Source organism: Frankliniella occidentalis, unplaced genomic scaffold (assembly GCF_000697945.3).
Source record: "Frankliniella occidentalis isolate FOCC.00 unplaced genomic scaffold, Focc_3.1 Scaffold29, whole genome shotgun sequence".
Taxonomy (NCBI): Eukaryota; Metazoa; Arthropoda; class Insecta; order Thysanoptera; family Thripidae; genus Frankliniella; species Frankliniella occidentalis.
Genome location: NW_026267159.1, coordinates 2,583,907 through 2,607,831, shown reverse-complemented (window position 1 = coordinate 2,607,831; position 23,925 = coordinate 2,583,907). Strand labels below are relative to the sequence as shown.

At 46.1% G+C, this 23,925-nt stretch overlaps 7 protein-coding genes across 10 annotated transcripts in view; 4 read left to right on the top strand and 3 right to left on the bottom strand.

The window, feature by feature from the left end:
- Window positions 1-300: 300 nt before the first annotated feature.
- Window positions 301-3,018, bottom strand: LOC113209075 (voltage-dependent calcium channel subunit alpha-2/delta-1-like). Its single transcript, XM_052265692.1, has 8 exons — window positions 2,909-3,018; window positions 2,575-2,656; window positions 2,069-2,501; window positions 1,793-1,984; window positions 1,446-1,711; window positions 1,245-1,355; window positions 672-1,032; window positions 301-581 (listed from the first exon to the last, which is right to left on the bottom strand). The coding sequence occupies exons 1-8, from the start codon at window positions 3,016-3,018 to the stop codon at window positions 301-303; spliced, it is 1,836 nt and encodes a 611-aa protein (XP_052121652.1).
- Window positions 3,019-5,184: 2,166 nt separating this feature from the next.
- LOC113209057 (gem-associated protein 7-like) lies at window positions 5,185-6,022 on the top strand. The gene is made up of 3 exons (XM_026426396.2): window positions 5,185-5,353; window positions 5,470-5,604; window positions 5,809-6,022. The coding sequence occupies exons 1-3, from the start codon at window positions 5,350-5,352 to the stop codon at window positions 5,994-5,996; spliced, it is 327 nt and encodes a 108-aa protein (XP_026282181.1). The 5' UTR covers window positions 5,185-5,349; the 3' UTR covers window positions 5,997-6,022.
- Window positions 6,023-7,078: 1,056 nt separating this feature from the next.
- Window positions 7,079-8,962, bottom strand: LOC113209077 (uncharacterized). The gene is made up of 6 exons (XM_026426420.2): window positions 8,803-8,962; window positions 8,196-8,381; window positions 7,949-8,083; window positions 7,641-7,843; window positions 7,385-7,562; window positions 7,079-7,308 (listed from the first exon to the last, which is right to left on the bottom strand). The coding sequence occupies exons 1-6, from the start codon at window positions 8,803-8,805 to the stop codon at window positions 7,120-7,122; spliced, it is 894 nt and encodes a 297-aa protein (XP_026282205.1). The 5' UTR covers window positions 8,806-8,962; the 3' UTR covers window positions 7,079-7,119.
- A 443-nt stretch (window positions 8,963-9,405) lies between these two features.
- On the top strand, window positions 9,406-13,588 carry LOC113209039 (splicing factor 3A subunit 1). The gene is made up of 14 exons (XM_026426374.2): window positions 9,406-9,638; window positions 9,940-10,104; window positions 10,186-10,366; window positions 10,456-10,615; window positions 10,690-10,843; window positions 10,941-11,275; window positions 11,391-11,568; window positions 11,654-11,836; window positions 11,945-12,069; window positions 12,148-12,649; window positions 12,784-12,872; window positions 12,973-13,083; window positions 13,156-13,329; window positions 13,410-13,588. The coding sequence occupies exons 1-14, from the start codon at window positions 9,527-9,529 to the stop codon at window positions 13,509-13,511; spliced, it is 2,571 nt and encodes an 856-aa protein (XP_026282159.1). The 5' UTR covers window positions 9,406-9,526; the 3' UTR covers window positions 13,512-13,588.
- LOC113209040 (CTP synthase 1) lies at window positions 13,561-18,703 on the bottom strand. 3 transcript variants are annotated; one of them, XM_052265653.1, is made up of 14 exons: window positions 18,405-18,703; window positions 17,983-18,153; window positions 17,821-17,906; window positions 17,613-17,744; window positions 17,365-17,529; window positions 17,136-17,290; window positions 16,771-16,866; window positions 15,749-15,881; window positions 15,575-15,663; window positions 15,358-15,495; window positions 15,076-15,236; window positions 14,878-14,985; window positions 14,582-14,791; window positions 13,561-13,905 (listed from the first exon to the last, which is right to left on the bottom strand). In XM_052265653.1, the coding sequence occupies exons 1-14, from the start codon at window positions 18,568-18,570 to the stop codon at window positions 13,814-13,816; spliced, it is 1,902 nt and encodes a 633-aa protein (XP_052121613.1). In that variant the 5' UTR covers window positions 18,571-18,703; the 3' UTR covers window positions 13,561-13,813. The 3 variants fall into 3 exon arrangements, with proteins under 3 accessions (XP_052121613.1, XP_052121614.1, XP_026282160.1); XM_052265654.1 differs by having other exon boundaries at window positions 13,561-13,884; window positions 18,405-18,702; XM_026426375.2 differs by lacking the exon at window positions 16,771-16,866 and having other exon boundaries at window positions 18,405-18,701.
- Window positions 18,704-18,786: 83 nt separating this feature from the next.
- Window positions 18,787-21,665, top strand: LOC113209041 (vacuolar protein sorting-associated protein 72 homolog). The gene is made up of 8 exons (XM_026426377.2): window positions 18,787-19,027; window positions 19,457-19,611; window positions 19,710-19,842; window positions 19,927-20,017; window positions 20,136-20,318; window positions 20,403-20,574; window positions 20,656-20,871; window positions 20,951-21,665. Exons 2-8 carry the CDS (start codon window positions 19,475-19,477, stop codon window positions 21,231-21,233), a joined length of 1,215 nt encoding a protein of 404 aa, XP_026282162.1. The 5' UTR covers window positions 18,787-19,027; window positions 19,457-19,474; the 3' UTR covers window positions 21,234-21,665.
- A 378-nt stretch (window positions 21,666-22,043) lies between these two features.
- Window positions 22,044-23,925, top strand: part of LOC113205326 (acetylcholine receptor subunit alpha-like) — a 116,552-nt gene continuing 114,670 nt past the window's right edge. The window contains exon 1 of one of the 2 annotated variants that reach the window (XM_052265665.1): window positions 22,044-22,412. The gene's annotated coding sequence lies outside the window, so the exon portion shown is untranslated. The remainder of the gene's footprint in view (window positions 22,413-23,925) is intronic. The other variant, XM_052265664.1, reaches the window with a different exon arrangement.

Below are 23,925 nucleotides of genomic sequence, written 5' to 3'. Positions count from 1 at the left end.
TGATCTGGGAGATTGGGACGTCTATGCCGGCCACGCCGAGGATGTCGCCGTTTTCGATCTGCATATTGGGTACGACTTTGTTAAAAAGTTGAAAAATCATGACTTTTTATTGTGCTGAATAACATTATTCATTGCTTAACTTACCCCCTCACTGGTGAGGTTGCGCGCGGGTACGGACACGGTTATCACGAACTCCTCCTGCTGGCCGAGCGCTCTGTCGGGGATCTATGCGGCGTGGGGGGAACCAGATGAAAGTAAACAACATTCCACACTGTTACTCCAGTTTACTCTAGAGCAACATTAGCCAGACCACATACGAACCGGCAGCCGGTTGAGGTAGTGCTTCTTGGCGAGCGGGTGCAGCTCGGCGTGCTTGAAGCAGAAGGGCGTCACTCGGTGCAGCTGCTCCACGTGCTCCATGCCGCTCCAGAGCACGTCCGTGAGCCCGGGCACCGTCACGTCGGCGTACATGTGCGTCCAGTGCACCGGGTGCATGCCAGCCAGCACCAACGGCCGCGACATCACGGGCAGGTACTGCAGGGTGCCGCGCGCGCCGGACTTCCAGATCTTCATGTGCCACCCTGTCATTGGAGCGGTTAATCATGTCGTTCAAATACTACGAGCCTTTTAGAGGGGTACAAATATCATATGGGTTCTCTATGGACTCCAACAATGTTCCTGGTCATTTCGGGAGCCCATAATATTTGTAGCCCCCGAAATGCTCGTAGTATTTGAAAGACCCTTCACTGCCCCCCGGTGCAAGTGCGACAGTTTCAAGCAGCCGATGTTGATGGACTCCTCGCCGATACAGTACTCACCCATGTTGGCGCACGCCATCCACTGCGCCTCCCGAGCCTCGCCCTGAGCCGGCTCCTTGATGACGAAGGTGAAGACGCGGGCGTGCGTCTGGCCCGGGTTGTCGAGCTCGGGCCGGTTGTGCACCCGGAACAGCTCCTCCTCGTGCTCCGGCACCACGTCCGTCACCAGCATCACCGCCTGGTTGCAGGCCGCGCCCAGGGACTGCCGCCGGTACTGGAACCAATCATTTGTCTCTTTCACATTGGAAGTTAGACCGTGCCGCAAGCACGCGGTCTCTGGTAGGATTGCCTATTGGTGCCTGTGAGTCTGTGGGTAGGCAACACGCCTGCACGAGTGCATGCTGTGTAGTCTCAGTGCGCGGGGCAAATCAGACAAAAGGGCTCTAGGCCTCTAGCTTTCGATCTAGCCCAGGTTGAAGAACGCACCTTTTCTAGCAGGAGGAAGGCGGTCTCTAGACCAAGGCTCAGGTTTGCGGGTCCTTTCGGAGTCACGTCCTCCAGGGCGTGTTGGAGCTCGCGTACGTATGCTGAGGTGGCCTGGAGAAAATGAATAAGGACCATCGACACAAATGAAAAAACCAGTGTCACCAGTTCACAAATTATTGAACCAACGCGACCCGCCATTACCGGAATGAGCGTGAGGTCCAGGTCGGGTATGAGCGAGGAGACGGTGTTGTTGAACAGAAGCACGCTCACGAAATCATCGGGGCCGAGGGTGTCCAAGATCATGTGCACCACCAGCTTGGTGAGCTTGGACGGCTCCGTCATGCCGATGGAGCCCGAGTTGTCCAGGAGGATGACGACGTCCTTAGGGCTCATGGCCGCACCCAGGTACCAGGGCCGGAGCCGCGCGTCGAAGAAGTCCTCGTGGTAGAGCGTGTTCCACTTGGAGGCTGTGATAGCGAAGCAATACGAGGGGAGGAGTGTCAGGGCCAGTCCTATTCCTGGATACTACTGAAGCAGTGTCAACAGACCTGGGTACTGGCGCATGACGCCGGAGTGGTGGGCGAAGAACTGCCAGGAGGTGGTCCTGTCCCTCTCCTTGTTGCTGAGAAAGACGTCATCCAGTCTGCTCGTGAGCTTGATGACCCTTAGCACGTCGGCACCCGTCGAATTCATGTACACGTCCAGGTCCTCCTCAGGCTCGTCTGGGTCCAGCGCGAAGGCTGAAAAGAAAAACACGCGCATCATCAAACGACCTGTTGCTGAAGCAACAACGCGCAATGTGGTCGGAGAGATGGTGAACTTACTGCCATCGTTGACGTCGGCGGGGACGTGCACCGCGCTGAGGGAGTCGTTGATGAGACTGCCTCCGGGAAAGAACTCGTCGTGCACGAGCCAGGGCTTGGGGGTGGTGGGCGGTGGGGTGGGTGCCGGGGTGGTTGTGGGCGGCACGAGGACGGTGGAGCCCCGAGACCACCATCGCACCTTCTGCTTCGACTTCGCTTTGGGTGCCGGTGTCGGCGTAGGCTCCTCGCCGGCCTCCTTGTCCTTGACGCCAAGGTACGGTTTGCGCACTTCGATGGCCAGCTTACGAAGCGGGACCCTGCCCATATCCTCGGCAGCTCTGCGAATGTCCTGCACCTGCTCCACCCGGATCTGCATCAGGTCCTGCACGTTCCTGACGACCCCGTCGAGCAACGCCGTCGCGTTGCGCACCGAAACCGTCGCCTTCTTGAAAGTCTGATGGTCACAGAGGTGAAAGGTTGGCGTTGGAAGGTATGTTGTTTAATAGAATCTGATGCCTATTACTTACGTCATGAAGGTGCCTGATCCGCGTCACCGAGCTAGCGAACTCCCCCAGCTCCTTCCCCAACTTCTCCGCCCAGGCTTGCACGCTGCCCGAAACCAAAGGGTAACACACGGTCATGTACAATGTGGCCCATCCGTGTCGTTCTCTAGTCTGGTTATACTTTATCGGATTCAGGCATGCGGACGGGGCCGTATGGCGCTTGGGTGCACGACGATAGGCAAGCCCGCCCCACACGAATGCTTCCGGTACAGCATACCCAGAAGAAAGAACGGCGCCGATGAAGTATAGAAAAGCCTGTTCAACCATCCACCCCTCCCCCCCTCAAGCCCACACTTACACAGCGTGCTGGTCCGCCTGTGCGGGGTGCTTGGGCTGCTTGGCAGCCAGGGCCACGGCGAGGGCGAGGACGACGACGTTGCAGACAGCGACGCCAACGGCGCGCGCCATTGCAGCATCCCCGTCCTGGTCCACGGTGCGTCGCGAAGCGTCGGCGAGTGACGCGTGGATCGGCGCGGCTGGGGACGCTACAGGCGGGGGCCTCGGGGCGATCGCGCCGTAGTCCCCACCCGCTGGGACCGGCGTAGCCCTATCGACCCCTGCCTCCGGCGCCACCCCGGCGCCAACTGGACCGCCGCGCCGCCACGCCGGCGCCCGTGCTCGCGCCCGCGCCCCGAGCTACTGGGCCTACTGGGCTTGGCGCGGGTCCCACCCGCGGCTCCATCAGCTGCCCCCCACTCGCGGGCCCGGCGCCGGGCCACAGCGGCCTAGCGAGCAGGGTCCGATCCTGCTGGAGTGTGGCGCGAGCGACAGGTGTTGTGGCCCTGTTGCTTGCCCGGCGTACGATGGCCGAGTGTGGTGCATAGCGCATCCCAGCGCCGGACATGAATGCGTATCTCTCTCGTTCACTTCAATTCACACGCCGACAGATACTGCGCGGCCACGGGCAGATATGGAGAGATTGCTGAACACCACACATGTGCGGGCAGCAGGCTGTCAGCGCCTAACGTGCCCGCCCGCGCCCCCGCCTTCAGAGCGAGCCCCGCGGAAGATGGGCGCGTTCACAAGGCGAGCCGTAACGCCCTCATACGGCTGGGGTGAGACGCAGCCCGTAGTCCTACCGTCAGCTGATGCCCCCCACCCACCCCCCGCATGGTTACGTACTTAACGTCACTCAACGTGACGCCGTGACAGCGCGCTGCCGCTGCCGGAACCTCGTTAGAAAATCCTCCCAACACCTGCCACCCCCATCCGCCCACCTCTCTGATCTCCTTTCCTTGGAGAAAGGTCTGGTCTGCCCGCCTCTCCGCTCCTGCGCGACAGCGTCAGAGGAAGGGGAGGCCGCGCGACGCGTGCGGGGTGCAAACGGCATTACAACCTGATGAGCCGTGACGTCATCCAAGGCCAGAGTGTGGACTGAGCTGTGCCCTGCTCTGCCCCCTACCCACCCGAGCCCCTGCCCCTTGCCTCGCCCATGTCTGCCACACCCTGAGCCTGGCAGGCGCTGGCACGGGCGGGGGATAACCCGATCTACGACTTAATACGCCACCCCTCTGCCCCCTTCTTCCCCCTAACCACGCCCCCCTCCCCCTCCCCGTGCCGACATCTCGTCGTGTTCCAATATTGAAAGAAAGGAGAGCAGAGCGAAGGGCAAGTGACCTAGTTCGACGCCTAACCCTCGAGACCCCCCCCCCTACCAGAGAGGGGCACATGACACTCTGCTCAGAGCGCTTACTTATGAGAGCATTAATAAGCCGGCGGGGGATTGAGATCGAGTGCTGAACGATTAGTCAGCCCCCCTCCCCCGCCTACACACAAGACACAATCGCGCGCGCGCCAAGTGCGGGGTCGATGAGAGCGTCAAATTTACTTTCCGTACCCTCTATCTTGAGAATATGACATTTCGCAAGCTACTACCTTCAGTAAGGGATCGTCCAGAGAGTACGTCCGTTTTTTCTCACTCATTCGTCGAATTTCGGGAGCTGAGCGCCTGCGAGACTCGGGGTAGGCCACCCAGCAGTACACGCACGCAATGCAGACAAGATGTTGCCTACCCAACAGGCGCTAGGAGCGCCTGCAGAGACTAAGCTTGGCAGTTACGGAACTGCGAATGACGGACGTACTTACTGGATGACCTCTAAGGGCCGCCTGGAAACTAAGCAATAGGCCGAGTGAGTCCCTTTAGACCTCCCTTCCTTGGATCCCTTCACTTTGTGTTATAGTTTTCGGTTCGTATTCCTCGGACGCGGGAAAGGATAGCTTATATGGGGGGCACTCCTTGTGCTCCTTAAGACTTAGGGAGGTACTCAGGTGCTCCATTACGCTCACTCGGTCATCAAATTGCACGAGATTGAAGAAAATATGCGCTTTAGTAGCGCCGGTAGTTTGTAAACCCGAGTGGCTGCCCCCAAAAGTGTTGACAACATGAGAAATTGGTTAGAATACACACTTTACTGAATCACATCCGATTTCTCTTCCTGCAGTAGTGATCTAATCCTTGATTCACACAAGCTTTATTATTTTGTCTGAATGTTTTCGCAATTTTGAGCAATTATGTAATTTCCAGGCTGAAGATAACGAGTAGCAATCCGGTTTGAAGGTTGTCTACCCTACTTGGCGTTTTCTACCCCCCCCCCTCCCTCCTCCCCTCGACTTTGTTTTGGTTTCAGAAAGCAGACACCGGACACTTCGATTCCGTTCAGTTATGTTTGATATTAATGTTGATTTTGAATGAACGTAACGTATTAATTTTAACAGGAAGCTGGAAGTTGTGTTTTTATTATGGGTAATGCCCTTCATTCATTTACTCGATTTGATATATCAATCTTACCTAACCTTTACTTTTCCTCATGTTATTACCGCTTTCAAAATTTAGCATTTATAAGCTGTTTTCTGTTCTAGATAATGTGAAGCCATCTCTTATCGCTGACCAGGATTCAACAGCAGCTGTATCGGTCCCTGTGGCTGGGGATGATACAGTTAGAGCACGATCTTTCCTCAGGGAGAGATTCATCCGTGCCATCCTCGCAATGAATGGTACGACATCATAAGACCTCTGATGTTTCCTTTGAGTTGTTGGGTCTGGTTAAGTGAAGTGCTAGCTTTGTCCCCTAGGTTGTATTGTTTAAATTTTATAATTCAGCTGTGCTTATCATTCCTGTATATTTAATTGGTTGTTTGTGTTATTGAAATTGCTATTGAAATAGTCGTGAATCAATTTTAACTTACTTTTACTTGCAGGTAAAAATGCTGAATTCCATATGTATGAAAACACCAATGTAACTGCTGAATTTGGTAGCTGTGATCGTGAGTTTGTCAATATTTATGTGAAGAATCTTCAGACCCCTCTTGGTCCCATAAGTGATGCATTGTTACGAACAAATGATATTGATAGAATTCATATAAGCGACATTAACCCAAGCATTTAGTCAATAAATTTATGTAAATATATAAATCCTGTACTCGAATGACTATTCCAATCCATGAGACACTTCCAGCCAAGCTTCCAGCAAATTAATTTTCACCGCACTGCAGTTATGATTGACACTAAATGAATGCTCAATTTTAGAAAGTAAATTTACTGGGAACAAGGACTTAAAATACGTATTTCACACTACAGTCACCTCACGATAAGTGACGGATGGCACATATCGAAGGGAGCAAAACGTTTAACGCCTGTTGGAAGCGTCGAGCTCATTGTTCGGTGCGTCGCTAGGGACTCACCCGATCAGTAAATGTCCCGCCGACGCTTGATAAATGACCGCTTTAAGTGTACGCGTGCAACTGCAAGTTCTCCAGTAAGCCACGGCAAACCAGACGCTTGTCGGCACTGTCGGTACGCCTGCCCCAGTCCGAGGCTCGGGTCCAGCAATGGTCGAGCTAGGACTCCACGCGCTGGATGACCCTTCATTCACACCAGCTTAGGGAAGTAGGTAGTAGACTTGCAACATTTCTGAGCCGAGGGCCCGGACCTAAAATGGTCACTTACCGGCGGACACTTATTGCGAGATAACTGTACTCTTAACAGAGTTATACAAGGTGGGCAATAAGGTGACAAGAGCCAGCGGCATTCATTACATTGAAATTGATGCTGAGGTGATGTGTGGCATGGCCATGAGGCTTCACTGCTGGAAACTGGCACTTGTCAACTCAGTAGCAAGCATCACACCCAGTATTTATGTTGCTGACTTCTGGTAGATAGTCCTATAGGTTACGAATAGTGCCCATGGAGGAATTGAAGCTAACAAGTGTAGTCCTCCGACAAAGTGCTGTATTCAATGATAAATGCTAGTTCATTTTAAAGTAACATTATCTGCCGATAGCTTACATATCAATCAAAACCATGAGACCTTTAAATAATATCTGTAGCGTATATTTTCAAGTTCTTAGGTCGGATATAGGGCTCAAGCTGTAATTGGATCTGGTTCTACATGTCAAAGAAGCTACTTCAACAGGTATGTTCTAGGGTCAAGCCACTGACTTCAACAGGGATGAATAAAAACCAAGAAACTTAGATAATAGGCTCCTTTAATAATTCCCAACAAATCAAGTTTATTCAACTTCACCAGCCTCAATCTTTTTGAGCCATTCAGCCTTAGCTGCGGCAACCTTACCCTGCCTCTGTTCGCGGGTAAGTTTCTTCTCTGTCCATCTCTTCTTGGGATGCGCCTTCTTGGCAACAGTCTTGCGGGCAGGGTTAGCTCTAATAGCCTCATGAGCCTTCTTGTAAAGACCCTCAATCTAAACAGAAAACAAAATTAATTTTACATACAATATTATAGAAGTGCAACCAATGGCACCAGTAAAAAACACTTACAGCATCAGCATTGAGGCCAAGCTTGATGTATTGGGAGAACTGGCGTTTGTAAGCCTCATCATCTTCCTCAGCAAGCTGACGCATGTACTCAGCGACATGCTGGCCGAAGATGTGCTGACGGTGGACATCGGCATTGAATTCCTTGGATTCAGAATCGAAACCAGGGAACCTCTTAGTGCTGCATGAATGAAAACAAATTAAAGGTAAAACTTCGGATGAAGGTTCCTAAACTGCATTGAAGATATACTACACATACCTGTGAGGAATATTTAAACCACCATCAACAGCTCCCTTCATGGCACCAAATACTCTAGCACCAGTGCTGGTTCGCATTAGACCAACATCAAGGTAACACCTGAAGGCACCAGGTCCATCCTCAACTGCTTCTACATTGAACTCTTCACCAGTAACTTCTGTAGAGCCGATGTAAAGTTTATCCAGACCAAGCTGGGACAGAAGCTAGGGAAGGAAGATACCAATGATAAAAGGGGCTAGTCAAATTGCTACACAAAAGAACATTATGACAATCTTGTCAGGTAAGGGGCATACTGATAAGAAACTTACTCTGCGGGCGAGGAGCAGGCCAGTGCAGTAAGCGGCAGCGTAGTTGGTGAGACCAACCTTGACGCCATACTGAGGGAGTTCATGAGCATAAGCGGCGCACAGAATTTTGTCACCCTCAATCCTGGAGTATGCAACCTAATAGAAATAAGAAGACGGTGTTGGTTTATTCAAGTAATTCACTTACAATGTTGATCACAGATGGCCTCAGTGGGACAAATGTTTAAAGGGTCACAACACTTTCACTCACCTGGCAAGTAATGTCGCGGTTGGAGAAACGGACGACAAGACGGTATTTGGGGGTGTTGTATTTGTTCTTGTCCTGGGCGATAAGACGCTTGCGGGCGAAGTAGTCGGTCTTTCCTTCACGACGCCTCTTGAACTTGACTTGGTACCTCTTGAAGTACTGCTTATTCTTCACTACTTTAACGAACCCCTGAAAGAAAGGGAGTAGTTCGCATTTAATACATTGAAATAAAAATAATTATTCGTACATTAAAAGACCTCGTCAATGTACGATGCCGGTTACATCTACAACAGTAGTGGCCTAACCTAAGTGAATGGTAAACATTCATTGCTCACTTCCGAAAACTAACAATTTTGACATAGAAAAGTAAATAATCAGGTGCTGGATGAACATGTAACCACGAAGTTCGTGCGAAATAGCATATTAAAGACACTACCACTTGCAAAGGCGCGAGACGTGCACCCCTGCACGCTTGCTAGCCGTGAGGCCGCCAAGAATTATCCTAACGCATCGACATGATTTCGACTCCAATTTCTATGTATCAGCGTAACGATGACAGAGAACATTGCTCTAGGCTAGTTAAAAGAACCCACAAACATCAATAACTCACCATTTTGGAAAAATATACGCGTCTAAACTGAGGTTACACGTCGATCGTGTAACCCAGTGAAAGGAAAGAGCCCACAGGAAATGGTATGAGGATATATGCAGAAGCGGAAGATAAACGTCAGCTATAACGCGGCTTTCAGTGTCACCAACGGCGGATGGCGGGGAAGGGAAACTTCTCCTACGGCATTCTAGATTTCCCATCGGGCATGAGCAAACGACCTCATATTTAAATCCTTTCTATTGAGGAAAAAAGATTGTCAGAGATGTCTTTTGACCTATAATTTCAAAGGAGGACTTTTTACTTATTCCTTAAAAACACCGAATTTGAAAAGGGGCAAAAACAAGATTTCTTTCGCTCATGCATCGTCTGCTAGAGCAGGCTTCGCACCGGACCAAACTTCTCTCTCATGGTAGTGGCTGTATTTATTTCTGATAATACCTAGACATTTTTCAATCCGTGAGCAATCTCGACATCTGTAAGAGACTTAATTTAATCTTCACGACCCTTTGCTCCCCGGCGGTGCGAAACGAGTAAACAGGACACGGGCGAGTTTTAAGTAGCCAAGTTGTGGTACGTCTGGTTTGCCGGAAAAATACGAAAAGAAGAAAAGTTCGCTGATATAGAAACAAATATGGCGACTTGGTACTTGGAAGCCTAAAGTGTTTTTCTAGCATCAAAGTAAGATTTTTTCTTGTGTTTTTAGTAAAAATAAAGTCGGTCTAGAATGCCGGCTCTAGAAGTGGGCTTTGCGCCACCAACGGAGGCCCCAGAAACACCTCAAGTACAGCCTACTCCAGCTGTCGTGGGTATCATTTACCCGCCGCCTGAGGTTAGGAGTATCCTTGTTCAGCTATCAGCTACAATTCTCTTTCTTTTTATTGTTTTATGTTTTGTTTAACTATCTGAAATTTGATCTGTGTGTCTGTACATTTACCCTATTTCGAAACCGAAAATATTACAATCTTTTTTTTAATTCTAGTATTAGTACTAATGTCATAGTTGTATGTGTTATTGTATGATACTACAGTAATCCTGACACAATCTGAATTATGCATCAGTAGTCAACAGTACTGCTTAGCCTGTATTTTCAGGTAGATATTAATTGATTTCGTATCTTCCTTAACATTGGGAACACAGACATCGTTGACAAGACTGCCAGCTTTGTTGCTAGAAATGGACCTGAATTTGAGGCCAGAATTCGTGATAATGAGCAGGGCAATCCTAAATTTAACTTTCTCAATTTTGGTGACCCATACCATGCATATTATCAACACAAAGTTAAAGATATCAGAGAAGGAAAAGGTAATGTGACTAAACCATGTAAGGTCATTTGAATTTGCATATTAGTTTAAAATACAGGGCTTATAAAATGTAAATTTACAGGTCAAGATCAATCTGGCACTGTTCCGCCAGGGACTGCACCTCCTTCCAAGACAGTTGCCTCAGTGAAAGAAAAGCAGCAAGAGCTCTTGAAGTCTGCCATTGAACAGCCTTTTATTCCCAAAGATCCACCTCCTGAACTTGAATTTGTAGCTGATCCACCATCCATTTCAGCCTTAGATCTGTGAGTTTGCTGTTGTACAATATCAGACTTAGAAAAAAACTCCTTTAGAAAAAGAAAAAAATAATTATCTATCTCTTTGTGATTTTCAGGGATATTGTAAAGCTCACTGCACAGTTTGTTGCTTTGAATGGACGTACCTTTCTTACAAATTTAATGAACCGCGAACAGAGGAATTTTCAATTTGACTTCCTCAGACCCCAACACTCACTCTTCCAGTACTTCACCAAACTCCTTGAACAGTACACAAAAGTGAGTCAATTTTTTCTTTGAATGTGCAGGAATGAGAAGAGAAGACTAATAATTCCTTTTTCTTTTCTATTTAGGTGCTTATACCACCCAAAGATATGATGTTTCGCTTGAAAGATGAATGTTCAACAACTGGTCACATTTTGGAACAAGTCAAATACCGTTCTGAATGGATCAAGTATCAGGAAGCACAAAAGAGGAGAGAGGAGGAGGAGCTAGAAAAAGAGAGAGGTTTGTTGAATGCTTAATCTTTCGCACTATTCATTTTTTTTTGTGTTTAGTCACCAAGTATGCTAATTTTTTAAACTTAAAAACAAAATATTTACAGTGGCTTATGCTCAAATTGACTGGCATGACTTTGTTGTTGTGGAAACTGTTGATTACCAACCAATGGAAGTTGGGAACTTTCCACCTCCAACCACACCAGATGAAGTTGGTGCTAGAATGCTCATGCAAGAGCGTTATGATGTTGGAGATGAAATGCAACTTAGTGATGAAGATGAAGATGACAGAGAGGAAAGACGTCCTCGTGTTCGCAAGGCCCCAGCTCAGCATGTCTTCAGACGTGACCATCGCGATAGACGGGAAGATGATAATGATGAACAGCAAGAAGAAATGCAGAGGAGATACAAGGATAAAGCAGAAAGCCGTGATAACATTCAGGTAACTCTTTTACTTGTAACTTTTTGTGTCTTTGTTTGATACATATTTTATTTATCTACCAGTGGTTGTAGATAGGTATCAGAGTGTGTATTGATTGAGAGTTTTGTTTCATTAGGTTCAAGACATGGAGGAAGGCTCTTCAAGTGAAGAAGAAGATGATGGTCCTCCAGGAGAAAGGAAATTACCAGCAGCACCGCCACCTCCTCCTCCACCCAAAGAAGCTATGCAGCCTCCTCCTCTGCCACCACTACCTGATCGGGTTTTGGTTAAGAAAGGATATGATCCTAAGCAAGGTGATACCTGCATTATTCTCATCTTATCAAATGTATTTTTGAACTGCTACTGTGTACTAACATTCTGTTTTCCTCATGCCCACAGCTGTTAAGATTACTCGCCCACCTGCACCAGACGAAATGCTTATTTCTCCCATTACTGGAGAGAAAATTCCTGCTAATAAGGTTCAAGAACACATGCGCATTGGTTTGCTGGATCCTCGATGGGTTGAACAACGTGACAAACACATACAAGATAAGATGAACCAAGAAACAGTGTATGCCCCAGGTCTGTAGCACAGAGTATTTGAATTTTTTAAAGTCCTCTCTTCCAAGGTCCCCCCCTACCCGAGACGTGTTTGGTGTTGTAACTATCTATCTATTGTTTATCCATCAGGTGCTGCCATTGAGGCCAGTTTGAAGCAACTTGCTGAAAGACGTACTGACATTTTCGGTGTTGGTGATGAAGAAACTGCTATTGGTAAGAAGATCGGTGAGGAGGACACCAGAAAGGATGAAAAGGTAACTATTTGGGTTTTTGAGACGGTTAGATTTGCTTGAGACAAGTCTCAGTCCTGCACTGACTTTTTTAATCTGCAGGTCACCTGGGATGGTCACACGTCCAGTGTGGAAGCCGCCACCCGCGCCGCTCGCGCCAACATCACGCTGGAGGACCAGATCCAGCAGATTCACAAGGCGAAGGGTCTCCTGCCGGACGAGGAGAAGGAGAAGATTGGACCCAAGCCGATCAAGGGTCGGGAGCGGGACAGGGGTGTGGTGGCCGACAAGGGCCCGCGCAAGGCGGAGCAGCCCAAGCCTCCGGGCACCAAGGGGCCCGAGGCACCACAACCGGCACAACCCGGCGCGGCCGGCGTGCCCCTGCCCCCCATGCCGGGCATGCCGCAGATGGCCCCCATGCCAGGCATGCCTCAGGGGATGCCCGCCGGCATGTCGCACGCCCCCATGCCCATGGCGCACGCCCCGATGCCCATGGCCCCGATGCCCTCCATGGCTCCCATGCCCCCGGGGGGACCTGGCATGCCCCCCGGTATGCCCCCGAGCATGATGATGATGCCAGGCATGGCCCCACGGCCAATGATGGGTAAGTTTGGCCATTATGTAGAAGCCGCTTTATGATATATATATACCCTAGAAGAGAAGTTTAGCATGGGACTTCAGGAAGAAGCACTGAGACCTGGCACTAACTTACCCTATGCACATCATCTTTGTTTGCAGTCCAACAAGGTCCCTATTCAGTACCCCAGCCTGGAGGGCCAATGCAGAGGTTCCTTCCCCCTGGAGCACCTCAACCGGCGCAGCCTCCAGTAAGTTGTAAAAATGGAGCTGTGTAGTATTGCCAAAAATTAAATGAAAATCTGTTTTGAATGGATAATGTTCACACAATTACTCTATGGTATTTTACAGATGCCACACATGGCGCGGCCGTCAGAATCTGTAGAGGATGAACCACCAAGCAAGAAATCACGAAATGAAGATAATCTTATTCCAGAACAAGAGTTCTTATCCAAGCACAAGGTTGGTATAATTACATTCTCTTCCTATTTAAAATCTTTCTTTGCAACTAACATTTTCTTTTCCTTTTATTAGGCCCCAGTTACCATTAAGGTTCAGGTGCCAACTTCCTCAGACAAACCAGAGTGGCGACTGAATGGACAAATGCTGAGTCTAGTTTTACCTTTGACGGAGTCTTTTGCTGCTGTGAAGAGTAGGATACAAGATGAAACTGGTTTGCCTCCAGCTAAACAAAAACTTCAGTATGAGGTATGTAGTATGCAAATAAAATACTGCAGGGAATTCTTTTGTTGTACTAAGTGTTGCATACTAATTTTATGTTTTTGCAGGGTATGTTCTTCAAAGACTCAAATACTTTGGCCTTCTACAATATGATGTCTGGTGCCATAGTACAGTTGCAGCTTAAGGAGAGAGGTGGAAGAAAGAAGTAAATTGATGGAGAAAGTGAATGAATTGGGGAATAATGATATCATGTAAAAATAAACTTGTATATTGGATTTATTTAAAATCGTAACTTTTTTTCCAATTTTGCAATGTATCCTTTCAATAGGAATGTTCTAATTGACATAGTACAAAACCCTGCATCAAGTAAATCTATAAAAAGAGCCTGGTCTGGCACTAATTCCACAGCCGTCTGATAAAAACTCTTGAACCACAAGGCTTTCTGACACAGGAAGCACTGAACATAATTAAAGCCTTTAACTTTCTTCTCTGCTTTTAAATTTATTTTAATTTATGCCATGTTATCTGTGGCACTGTCCAACCGCATTTTGTCAACGGACGTTGACATAGCTTCTAAATCATCTGCAGACAAAAAAAGAAATTCTTCACATATCAATGTTACATACCGTTCCACAGATATTCAACAGCGCAAGCAGCACACATAAAATTATTGATCCGTAGCAAGAATTTAACACTTCCCAATGGGACCACATTGTGTAACAAGTGAAACTACCTGAAAGTGTCCCATTAGAACATGAGTGACATGGTTCCCTGGTGAAAATTAAGACAGCTAAATTTTAGAGGACCACCTGTGAGATAGGGAATGGCAATTTAAGGCCCCACAAGGATATTTTCGATACCCTATTAATATTCTTTGATTAGACCACATTCATACAAAGCATCGTGCATGGGTCCAGGAACTGGCCAAAGCCTTTTCAGGGAACCAAATATACCAAATTAAAAAACATGTCAAGTAATTAGATTCACTGCTCATGGGTCATGGCTGTGAGGAGGATAGTAAAAAAGATAGTTTGAATGAAATGGAAATTATAATGTGCAACATTTTCAATTTTTAACAAAATACAAAAGCAAAAGAGGAAGTAGCAGTAGCTATTTAATTTTACACCATCAAAGCATCTAAATAGAAGTATAAGCAAAAGCTTAAATTGTTGACAGCTGCAGTTTGGTAAGTGCACTTAAAATGTATAGCTCCCTTCCAGTACTGCCAGAGGCTCATTGAGACAGGTCAAATACTTCCACAATTCAGAGTTAGTCTTACCTGAGTCTTCCGACACATCTGAAGGGTTCAAAGAGTTGCAGTGTTCTAAATACTGCTTTAGCTTCCCAACAGATGCTAAGATAAGACCCATAAACGGTGCAGATGGCTTGAGGGGTCGTGACAGATATTCTGGATGGTACTGAGTGGCAACATAGTAAGGATGATTTTCTAATTCCAATATCTCCATCCTTTTGTTCTCCGTGTCATGACCTGGAAAAGATTTTAATACATATTTTTTTAGAAGACTGTAACTTTAAAGGGTACAGGACTAGGATAGCAATTTACTGTGGAAGTACCTGTGAATTTAAGCCCTGCAGCCTCTAGCTGCTTAACATACTTAGGGTTGACTTCAAATCGGTGGCGATGCCGTTCTTCAACAGATTGCTTATTGCCATACAATTGTTCTAAAACCAATGAAAAATATTTAGCATTTGCTGTCAGGAGAAATTGTCTTAATCTTACAAGACAATCACAATAGTAGAAAATCTACGTACTCATTACTGATTTATCTGAGGTAAAAACTGTAGTGCGTTTGCCCAGACGCATGGTGCCTCCCATCTGCCCTTGATTGTGCTCAGGCATGTCAATAATAAGAGGATGTGGGGTGTCTGGGTCAACTTCTGTGCTATTTGCCTTATCAAGCTTTAAAACATTTCTGTGAGATAACAAAAATTTAAAGTATGAAATACATATGAAGAGAATATAAAACAATCTGTAAATAATAGGTACACAGGTAGTGGTTTAAAGTGTAAGTAAAATAAAGACTTAGTACTTGCCGCGAAAATTCCACCACAGCTGACTGAAGACCAAGGCATATTCCCAAAAATGGTCGTTGCATTTCTCTGCACCACTGGCAGGCTTCAAGTTTCCCTTCAAAGCCTCGTTTGCCAAAACCACCAGGAACAATGACACCACTAAAGTCAAAGATGGGAATTAGATTGAAACTATATTGCAATTTTAAAAATGAACAATTGATACAAGAATAACACTTACTTGCTCTTGCACAAAGTTTGCCAAGCTTTGTGATACATTACTGGGTCCTCCATTTTCATCTCTTTTTCTAAGTTGGCAGCTTCAATCAACTATGAGAGGGTAACAGTAGTTTGGGTTAGATTTTATGAAATTTAATTAAATTGAAATTAATCTAGTGTGATTGCTTAAACTTACTGAAACATTCAATTTGTAGCCAACTTCAATAGCAGCATGTTGAAGTGCTTTTAGTACAGACGCATAGGAGTCTTCAAGCTTGGTATATTTCCCTACAAGAGCAATAGTGACTTCTTTCCTTAGTAGATCCACTCTGAAATGTACACAAAGTTGAATAAGGTTTCAATTAACTAAATTGAACTTAAGGGAGCATACTATTTTAAAACTAGCAGAGTTAGGTAACTATTTATAAAAAATAAATAAATTGTGGTATCTGGCAGCAGCTAGGAAGTGAACTAAAGAACGTTAAGAGAACTTCCCAATGGTACAAGTAAGCTCTGTATGGCTCTGCTAACTGCAGCTAATAGCTTTGGACTTCGTCTTACATCCCAGAATATTTCTCAAACATTTATAAAAAGCCTGTAGATGGTATAATTAGAGGAGTCCTAATTGATCATTAGAACAGCACTACGACTACTACTACTATAGTAGTAACTAGTGCACTAAGAAACAGTAGTAACTATTTTCTCAGTACAAGCTAGGCCTTTGAAATTTTACTTTGAAAAAAATTAGTATCTTTTTTTGTGTTTGTTGTTAAAGAAAAGCAGAAGGCAAAACTTAGTGGCAAACCAAAAACAAGAGAAAAACAATCAATAGCAAATTAGTCTAATTCACTGTTAAAAATGTGTATCTAGGCCTAAGAGTTAAAAATAAAAATCCCACAAAAAATTGGCAGTAACACAAGTACAAGGTAGAAACAGGGTTTTAAAGAGGTCCAGGAAAAAAATTAATTTGATGGGTTTACAGAATTTTAAAGTATAGGATCAATATTGGAAGAGCAAAGTTAGTGAGCCAAAACTCTTCCTCACAATCATCAACCAATGATGGAAACACGTTGCAGCACTGGCTGGTTTTGGTGCAAAATGCAGCAGAAAGCTATTCTGAGTGCAATAAACCTTCTTCACCCAATAGTCTGGACTCCACATCTACATAGCTGGGTGAAATACATGCAAACACGAACAAGTATGAACTGCTCCACCCACCCAACAACACAGCACGATTCTCTTCGCACAACTTCAATTGAGCCTTTTTCAGTTGGTTCTACATCAGGGGCACCTTGAGACTGAGTGAAGTCAAATCTTCACCCCATACATTGCAAAGCATTAAAACCGTTAGCACAAAGAGTATGGACTTCATAACAAAAATAGAATAAATGTACCAGTGTTCAAATGGCACTGCTTTAAATTAACAAGATACATGTTTGGCAGGTCTGTATCTTCATATTGTCTAGGTCGTTTCACGTTTAAGCACTGATCGAAAACATTGCCCAACTTTTCCACATGTTTGCAAAATGAGAAGCAAAGTAAAACAACTATAGCCATCAAACTGTTTAAATGAAGAAACCAACCTATCAGCTAAATTTCTCCACTTCATCATGTATGACTTAGGCTGGGGTAGAGTCAAGTTCAGGTGAAGACGTTCACTGATGAAGTCGACCAAACCTTGGCCCTCCATGAGAATTGGAACACGGTAAACTGATGATAAGTCATGTATACAAATAACCTGAATTGAAGAATTGTGGGTAAGGTGACAGAATTTCATTGAGAACATTGACAGCGTAAGTCAAAAAGTCTTACTTGCTCAGGTCCAACATGGCAGAAGTTTGACACTTTATCTCTAACTGACTGTCCAATGGGCTTTTCACTCCTGCAAACAATGAGGTCTGGAGAGAGACCAAGACCGCGCAACTCTCGAACGCTAGACTGTGTGGGCTTTGTCTTTGGCTCGCCAGTAGAGCGGGGCTACAAATCATAAAAGAGTATCACTTTTAGTCTTTTTGTTAGATTATGATAAACAGAAATGCAAAATAACACCACAAAAGTACCTGAGGGACAAGAGACACATGGGCACAGCAAAAGTTCTCTCTTTTGACTCGGAACTGAAATTGGCGGAAAGCCTCAACAAAAGGCATTCCTTCGATGTCACCAATGGTACCACCAAGTTCAACAATGCAAACCTAGATAAACAAATCATGATCAGAAAAAAATTGAGAACTTGAAAGGGCATTCAAGAATGAAAGCAAAAGTAATAACCTGAGGAGCTTCGTTGCTCTCATCTACAGGAATGTGAGCAATTCTTTCAACCCACTCTTGGATAGCATCAGTTATGTGAGGAACAACTGAGGAAAAATAAAATTATTAATCGTAACACATCTGGTTTAATTCAAGGATTAAACAAACTTGCTATGGACTTGCCTTGTACCGTCTTCCCAAGGTAATCTCCTTTGCGCTCTTTGCTGATAACCTGCTGGTAAATTTTACCAGTGGTAATATTATTGTCACGATGAAGAGTGACATCCAAGAATCGCTCATAGTTGCCCAAATCCAAGTCAACCTCGCCTCCATCGTCCAGAACATATGTTTCACCTGAAAAAGATTTGAAGGCAATATAAGGAATGTAATACAGAATGATGAATCATTGATCAGATGCACAACAAAGATGTAAGCAAGGTAGCTTAGAAGGCAAGTATTATCTCTAATATGATTGAAATATAACACCAACAGCTATATATATTACAATAAGAGTAACATAAAATACATGACACATCAGGTAACGTTGATGGTAGACACTGCTGTAGTTCACTCAAAGGGTAAAAACAGATTAATGTTATTCTTACCATGCTCATATGGCGAAAACGTGCCTGCGTCGATGTTGATGTAAGGATCAATTTTTATACAAGTAACTCGCACTCCACAGCATTTCAAAATTGTGCCAAATGAACTTGCTATGACGCCTTTACCTACTCCACTAATGACACCACCCGTTACTAAAATATACTTCATGGCGTAAACAAAAGTTTTCACTGCGCTTCTTAACCTAGCCAATATTGATCTTAAGTTTGGCGCAAAATACACACATGCACTGACAAAAAAAAGAACAAAATTCGTGCCTTTCCTTTTCCGGCTATTCCGGATATCTAAGGTTCCCCCTCTCCCGAAAATACTACCCTCCCCTCCCACCGTTTTACTGGCGGATGAGGGGAAGGAAGAGTAGGAGGAGGAGCAGAGGAGGGGAGGGGAGGAATTCGGAAGATTACAGCTTTACAGCTTTCCCGGCGCAACGGCGCGAGAGCTTTTAGTCCGTGTATTATCTTTTGGAATAGATTAAGTACATTCTGACACAATCGTACGAATTTGTTTTCATTTCGTTGATCTTGTCTGTATAAAACCTAGTCTCTTTGATTGGATTACATACCTGCAAACTCCGAAAACTTGGCGTCCTCTTTCCACAGCAGAAAAGGTTATTATGCTAGTTGCGCTAGATGTTTAACTTACATTAAATACGTTAATTCATCCACAAAAGTGTGTATGTTGATAATTTTGTATTATTTAGTTGTTTGGTTCAAGTTTTCAATCCGTATTTTTATCAGAAACGAAGTGGATGGGACTTGTACTTTTAGGTTAGGGGATTAATTTATGAATTTTACAACTCCTTTATACTACAATATTCGGTGAAATGTTTCATTTGTTGTATGGATGTTTAGATTATTTTACATCTGTTCAAAGTACATGATAACCTGAGGTTGACTCACCAAACTTGGAATTGATTGTAACAGTTGTATTTTATCTTTTACCAATTTTGCGCTATAAACTTTCAAATCATTTCACCCCTTAACCGTTACTTTCTTCTACTCCTTAACTCTCTAATACTATGTATTTTTCTGTGTAGGTGCAGTAGACTTTCAAAATGCTAGCGACAAGTCGCTCACGCCGCAGCAATGCAGGTGCTCAAATGGCAAAACTATTGGAGGATTTGCAGGAAGATGACTTTTACAAGTCAACTTATGGGGGTTTTGAAGAATCAGAAGAAGACAACGATTTTCAGTAAGTTCCAAACAATCATGTGCTGTAACATTCCATCTCCAAAAAAATCGTAGCCTTTATTGTACTTAAATGTCTTTTTTTGTCCTTGAAAAATGTAGATCCGGAGATGAGAAAGAAGTTGCAGATGATGTTGATTCCGACTTCAGTATTGAGGAGAATGATGAACTCATTTCAGACCATGAAGATGACGCCCCCAAGAGACAGTCAAAAGTTGTCACCAAAGCTTACAGGGTACTGTACCGATGAGACCAAATTTTCTCAGTAGTTTCTTTTGAAAACAGTGCTAATACTTTATTCAATCATCATTTATTTCAGGAACCAAAGCCAGCCCCTCAACCAGGAGCTCCAGAGAAAAAGCCCAAGGTCCCTAAGCAACGCAAGCCCAAAATGACAGCAGATATGTATGGTAAGATTTTTATATTGTTTGTGTTGCTTTATCCATGTTTATGTGGTCCTCTTATTACCTGCTGTGTTACTGTAGATATGGGAAAATTTTAATTGTTTGATCATCTTACTTTTTTTAGAGAGGAAGTCCATTAGAAAATCAACAGTTAAAAAGTCAGAAGAAACACAATTAAGGGTGAAAAAAAGGAAAGAAGAAGGGCCTCGTAAACATCGTAGGCACAGGGACTACTTTTATGAACCAACCCAAGAAGAAAAACTAGCAGAGGCAAGGGTTACAGAGGAAGAAAATTTAAAATCTTTAGGTAGTATGGTTTGTTACACAATTTGTCTCAGCTTCAATAATTTCTTCAATAATTTCAACTAACACATTTATTTATTTATTTCAGAAAAATATCAGAAAATGGAACTAGAAAAAAAGAAAACGAGAGGGACTAAGAAACGTATTATTGGTCCGACTATTCGTTATCATTCAGTTGCAATGCCAGTACTTGAAGAAGTGCCAAGTAATCATGGACTTGTGACTGATGAAAGGATCAACGTTGAGGATACTATTGATGAGTAAGTATTATTAATAAATTGGCCTTGTACTTAAAATTGGCAAGAGGTAGTTTTTCATACTGGGTTTCCATGTTATTGCAGCGCAACAATGTCTGGCGATGCTCTAGACCCCCAGCCTGTGAAGGAGCCTGGGGAGAAAGTGAAGGAAGAAGGCGAACAATCAGAATCTTCCCTATCAAAACTTTATCCACGCTGTGAGCGAACATTCTTAACATTCAGTGATGAAAGCATTTTCCGACGAGCATATCGCCTGAGGAAAGCCAGAGCTCCACAACGAAGTTATTGCCTTATAACTAGGTAAACTTACAAACCTTTGAAACTCCTCTTTCATAATTTAGTATTGTTTATTCTAAATGACCTAATTTTCTTTTTTCAGACAAAGGGCAAAGTATAAGGATCCTGCAACACAAGCACCCTTTTGTAATGCATCAACTTTCCGTGCTTTGCGTGATGTTCTTGCTCTACATTTGGAGCATAGACCAAGTAATGATCCTGAAACAATTCAGTGGCTGGAATACAAGCAGAAGGAAAGAGAGGAAAGACAGGCAGCTGCTCAGCAAATTGCCTGTAAAGTTCGACTCACACCTAGTATGCAGGCTGCTCATGTCCTGCAGGCTGTGGCCCAGGGCACCAACCAGGCTGCAGCTTCATCAGCTTAAAATAATGAGATAGTTTTAATATCTCTTTTTAATAGCATAACATAGGTATATTAGTTATATATCCTCTAAAAACTGTGATATTTGTGGACTTTGATTCTGTAATGAATTTTACGTAAACCATGGAGTTAGATATAATTGTACTATTGAAATAAGTAGATGTATGTAGCTATATGTAAAGGTCTTGTGGTTTTCTCCTTTATGAGAAAACAGACTGATAATTAATTGATGTGTAAATTATGCATTTCAGAAATACTGATCAAGTATTATAAATTTCTGTTTTAATGGAATTCAAATGTAGAGCGCTATATTTTCTTTCCCTTTTAAATGAGCAGGCAATGTACACCTTTTCTTGTAGCTCATTCATGTGACATCAAATCAACTTTAATTGAAAGATTTCTCAACCTATTAAAATGATACTGACCACTGCAACAATCCAGTGATAATTTTGCAAATCACCCAGCCCAAACCACACATTTTTGGTAATTGTTATTAATCTTTAAACTCTCCAATAGATCTGAATTGCTCAGTGTAAGAGATGCATCTGGAGAAATTCTCATATGGTTTTATTATCAAACAGTACAAAGTTCGAGAAGAGAATATTAACCAAAAAGCGCCGTACTATCGAGGCCCACTTTTTAAAGGTGCGCTTCTTGGGCGCTTCCCTCCTACAATGTTAGTTGTGCGGGAATATTACGAAGGTACCTGTCTACGAGGCTACTATGGCTGGGCACAAGCGAGGCTACAGCGTGCTGGGGCGGCTGGGCCGGGGGGAGGGGGTTGGGAAAGAGGAGTGCTCCTGGACCAACCCTCCGCCCCGGCCGCTCTGGGGTGCGAGCCGCACGGCGCAGACTCCCTCCGTATCAGTTTCGATCGGCACCCCGCCCCCTCCCTGGCCGCCCCGCCCCACTCAGGGGCCCCCCGGACCGCCGGGCCGGGCCTGGCTGTAGGCCCCAGTGACAGTAGCCCCCTCGCCTCAGAGAGAAGCCACCCCCTTCCGACAGGTCGGGCTGCGCGCTGCTCCGCGCTGCGTGTTGGGGCGCGGCGTCGCGGGACTGTTCAGGGTCCGCCCCGTCCCGACTCAACCCGTGCCGTGGGCGAGTGTGTCGCGGGTAGCCGCGCCGTGTCCGGGGCGCGTCAGTCTCCGCGTCAGCTGCCGCGACCCTCAGCAGAACAGCCATGGTGAGTGAGAGGGTTTGTGTACGTTTCGAGGGCATGGGTGGGTGTGGGTGTCGCGAGAGGGGGTGGGGCCGCGAGCTCCGCTCCCTGCCGTAGAGGTTAGGAGTCTTCCTCGGCGCAGCCTCCGCGGCGAGCGTGCGTGCGTGTGTGCATGTTTACGCGTTTGGAGAGAGACAGTGCAGAGGTTATGTCGGCTCGTCCCGCCAAATGGGGGTGTCGTACCTTGTGTCCAGGATCCAGGGCCTCTAGGGTTGGGCCGTGAGTCTTGCACCCACGTGTCTGCGGGTCTGTGGGCTGCGGGACCTGCAGATGCTGCATGGGTTCCATTCCGGACGATGCTGGTCGGGGCGGTGCTGGTACCTACCCTTCCCGACGACACGGCGAGCGCCGTCACCCGTTTTGACCGTCGCGTCGCTGGGCTGGGCGTCGCTGTACTTGACGCGCCGTTGCACCCACCCGGGCGATGAGCACAAATAAACGCGAAAAACTCACTTTCATAACATTTGTAGCTTTTGACTGTTAATGGGAGTGACGGTGACACTTTCTGCCTAAATTTTGACTGCCAGCTTCTAAACTGTAAATAACTCCGTGTCTAGAGGGATGTCACCGCCGTCATCGGCTGCGTCCGGAATCGACGATAGTGGGAGTGTGATGCTCGTCCCGGATCATATCTCCCCCCCCCCCCTACTCCGTCTAGTTGTTTTCGAACGCATTTCCTGCTTGTAACCTCCCTGCCGCCAACGCTACCCTGTCGTCCACGTGGTCGCCCCGAAGAGGTCTGGTATCTCGGGTCTCGGGGGCGCGGGGTAGCGCCGCGGGGGATATAGGCGACGCGCGGGTACCACCCGGGCCGTCGCGGCGAGGGGGACAGGGGCAGGGGATGGCGATCGAGGCAGTAACAAATTAGTGCGACTAAGGTGAAGGCCGCTCGGGGAGGCTTGAGGGGGCTCGAGGCTCAGCAGCGCGGGGCCCGCCTGGGGCCATGACGGATGTCGCCTGCAAGTCGTTGAATGTGGAGAGAGGAGCCGGGGGCAGGGGTGGTAAAAGATAAAATGATGGCGAGGTGGAAGGTACTGCTGGCTGGATGGAGCGCTGGTGCGCGTCGCAGCGACACGGTGGTATCTGCACCCTCCCTTTTTTATCCTTTTTTTTGCTTCCCGTCCACCCCCCGCTTCTACCCCCTTTTCTCTATCTCCTCCCCCTCCCCCCTCTATATGGCGCACTGCGATGGCGAACATTTACTCACAGCAGCGCCGTTCTGTTGGCGCACCTGCACACACACACAGACACACGCACACACACACATACACAGAGACACAAACGCACACACAGACATGCGACCCCCTGAGGCTGTTACCGCCCCGAGGGGGAAAGGAGAGGAAGCGAGCGAGAGGCGGAGCGAAGGATAGAGACGGAGGAAGAAATGGAGAGAGAGAAAGAGGGTAGAAAAGGGGGCGTTGTCCAGACGTGCAGCGGAAGCATCCCGGCGCGATGCACCCAACCCCCCCCCCTCCCC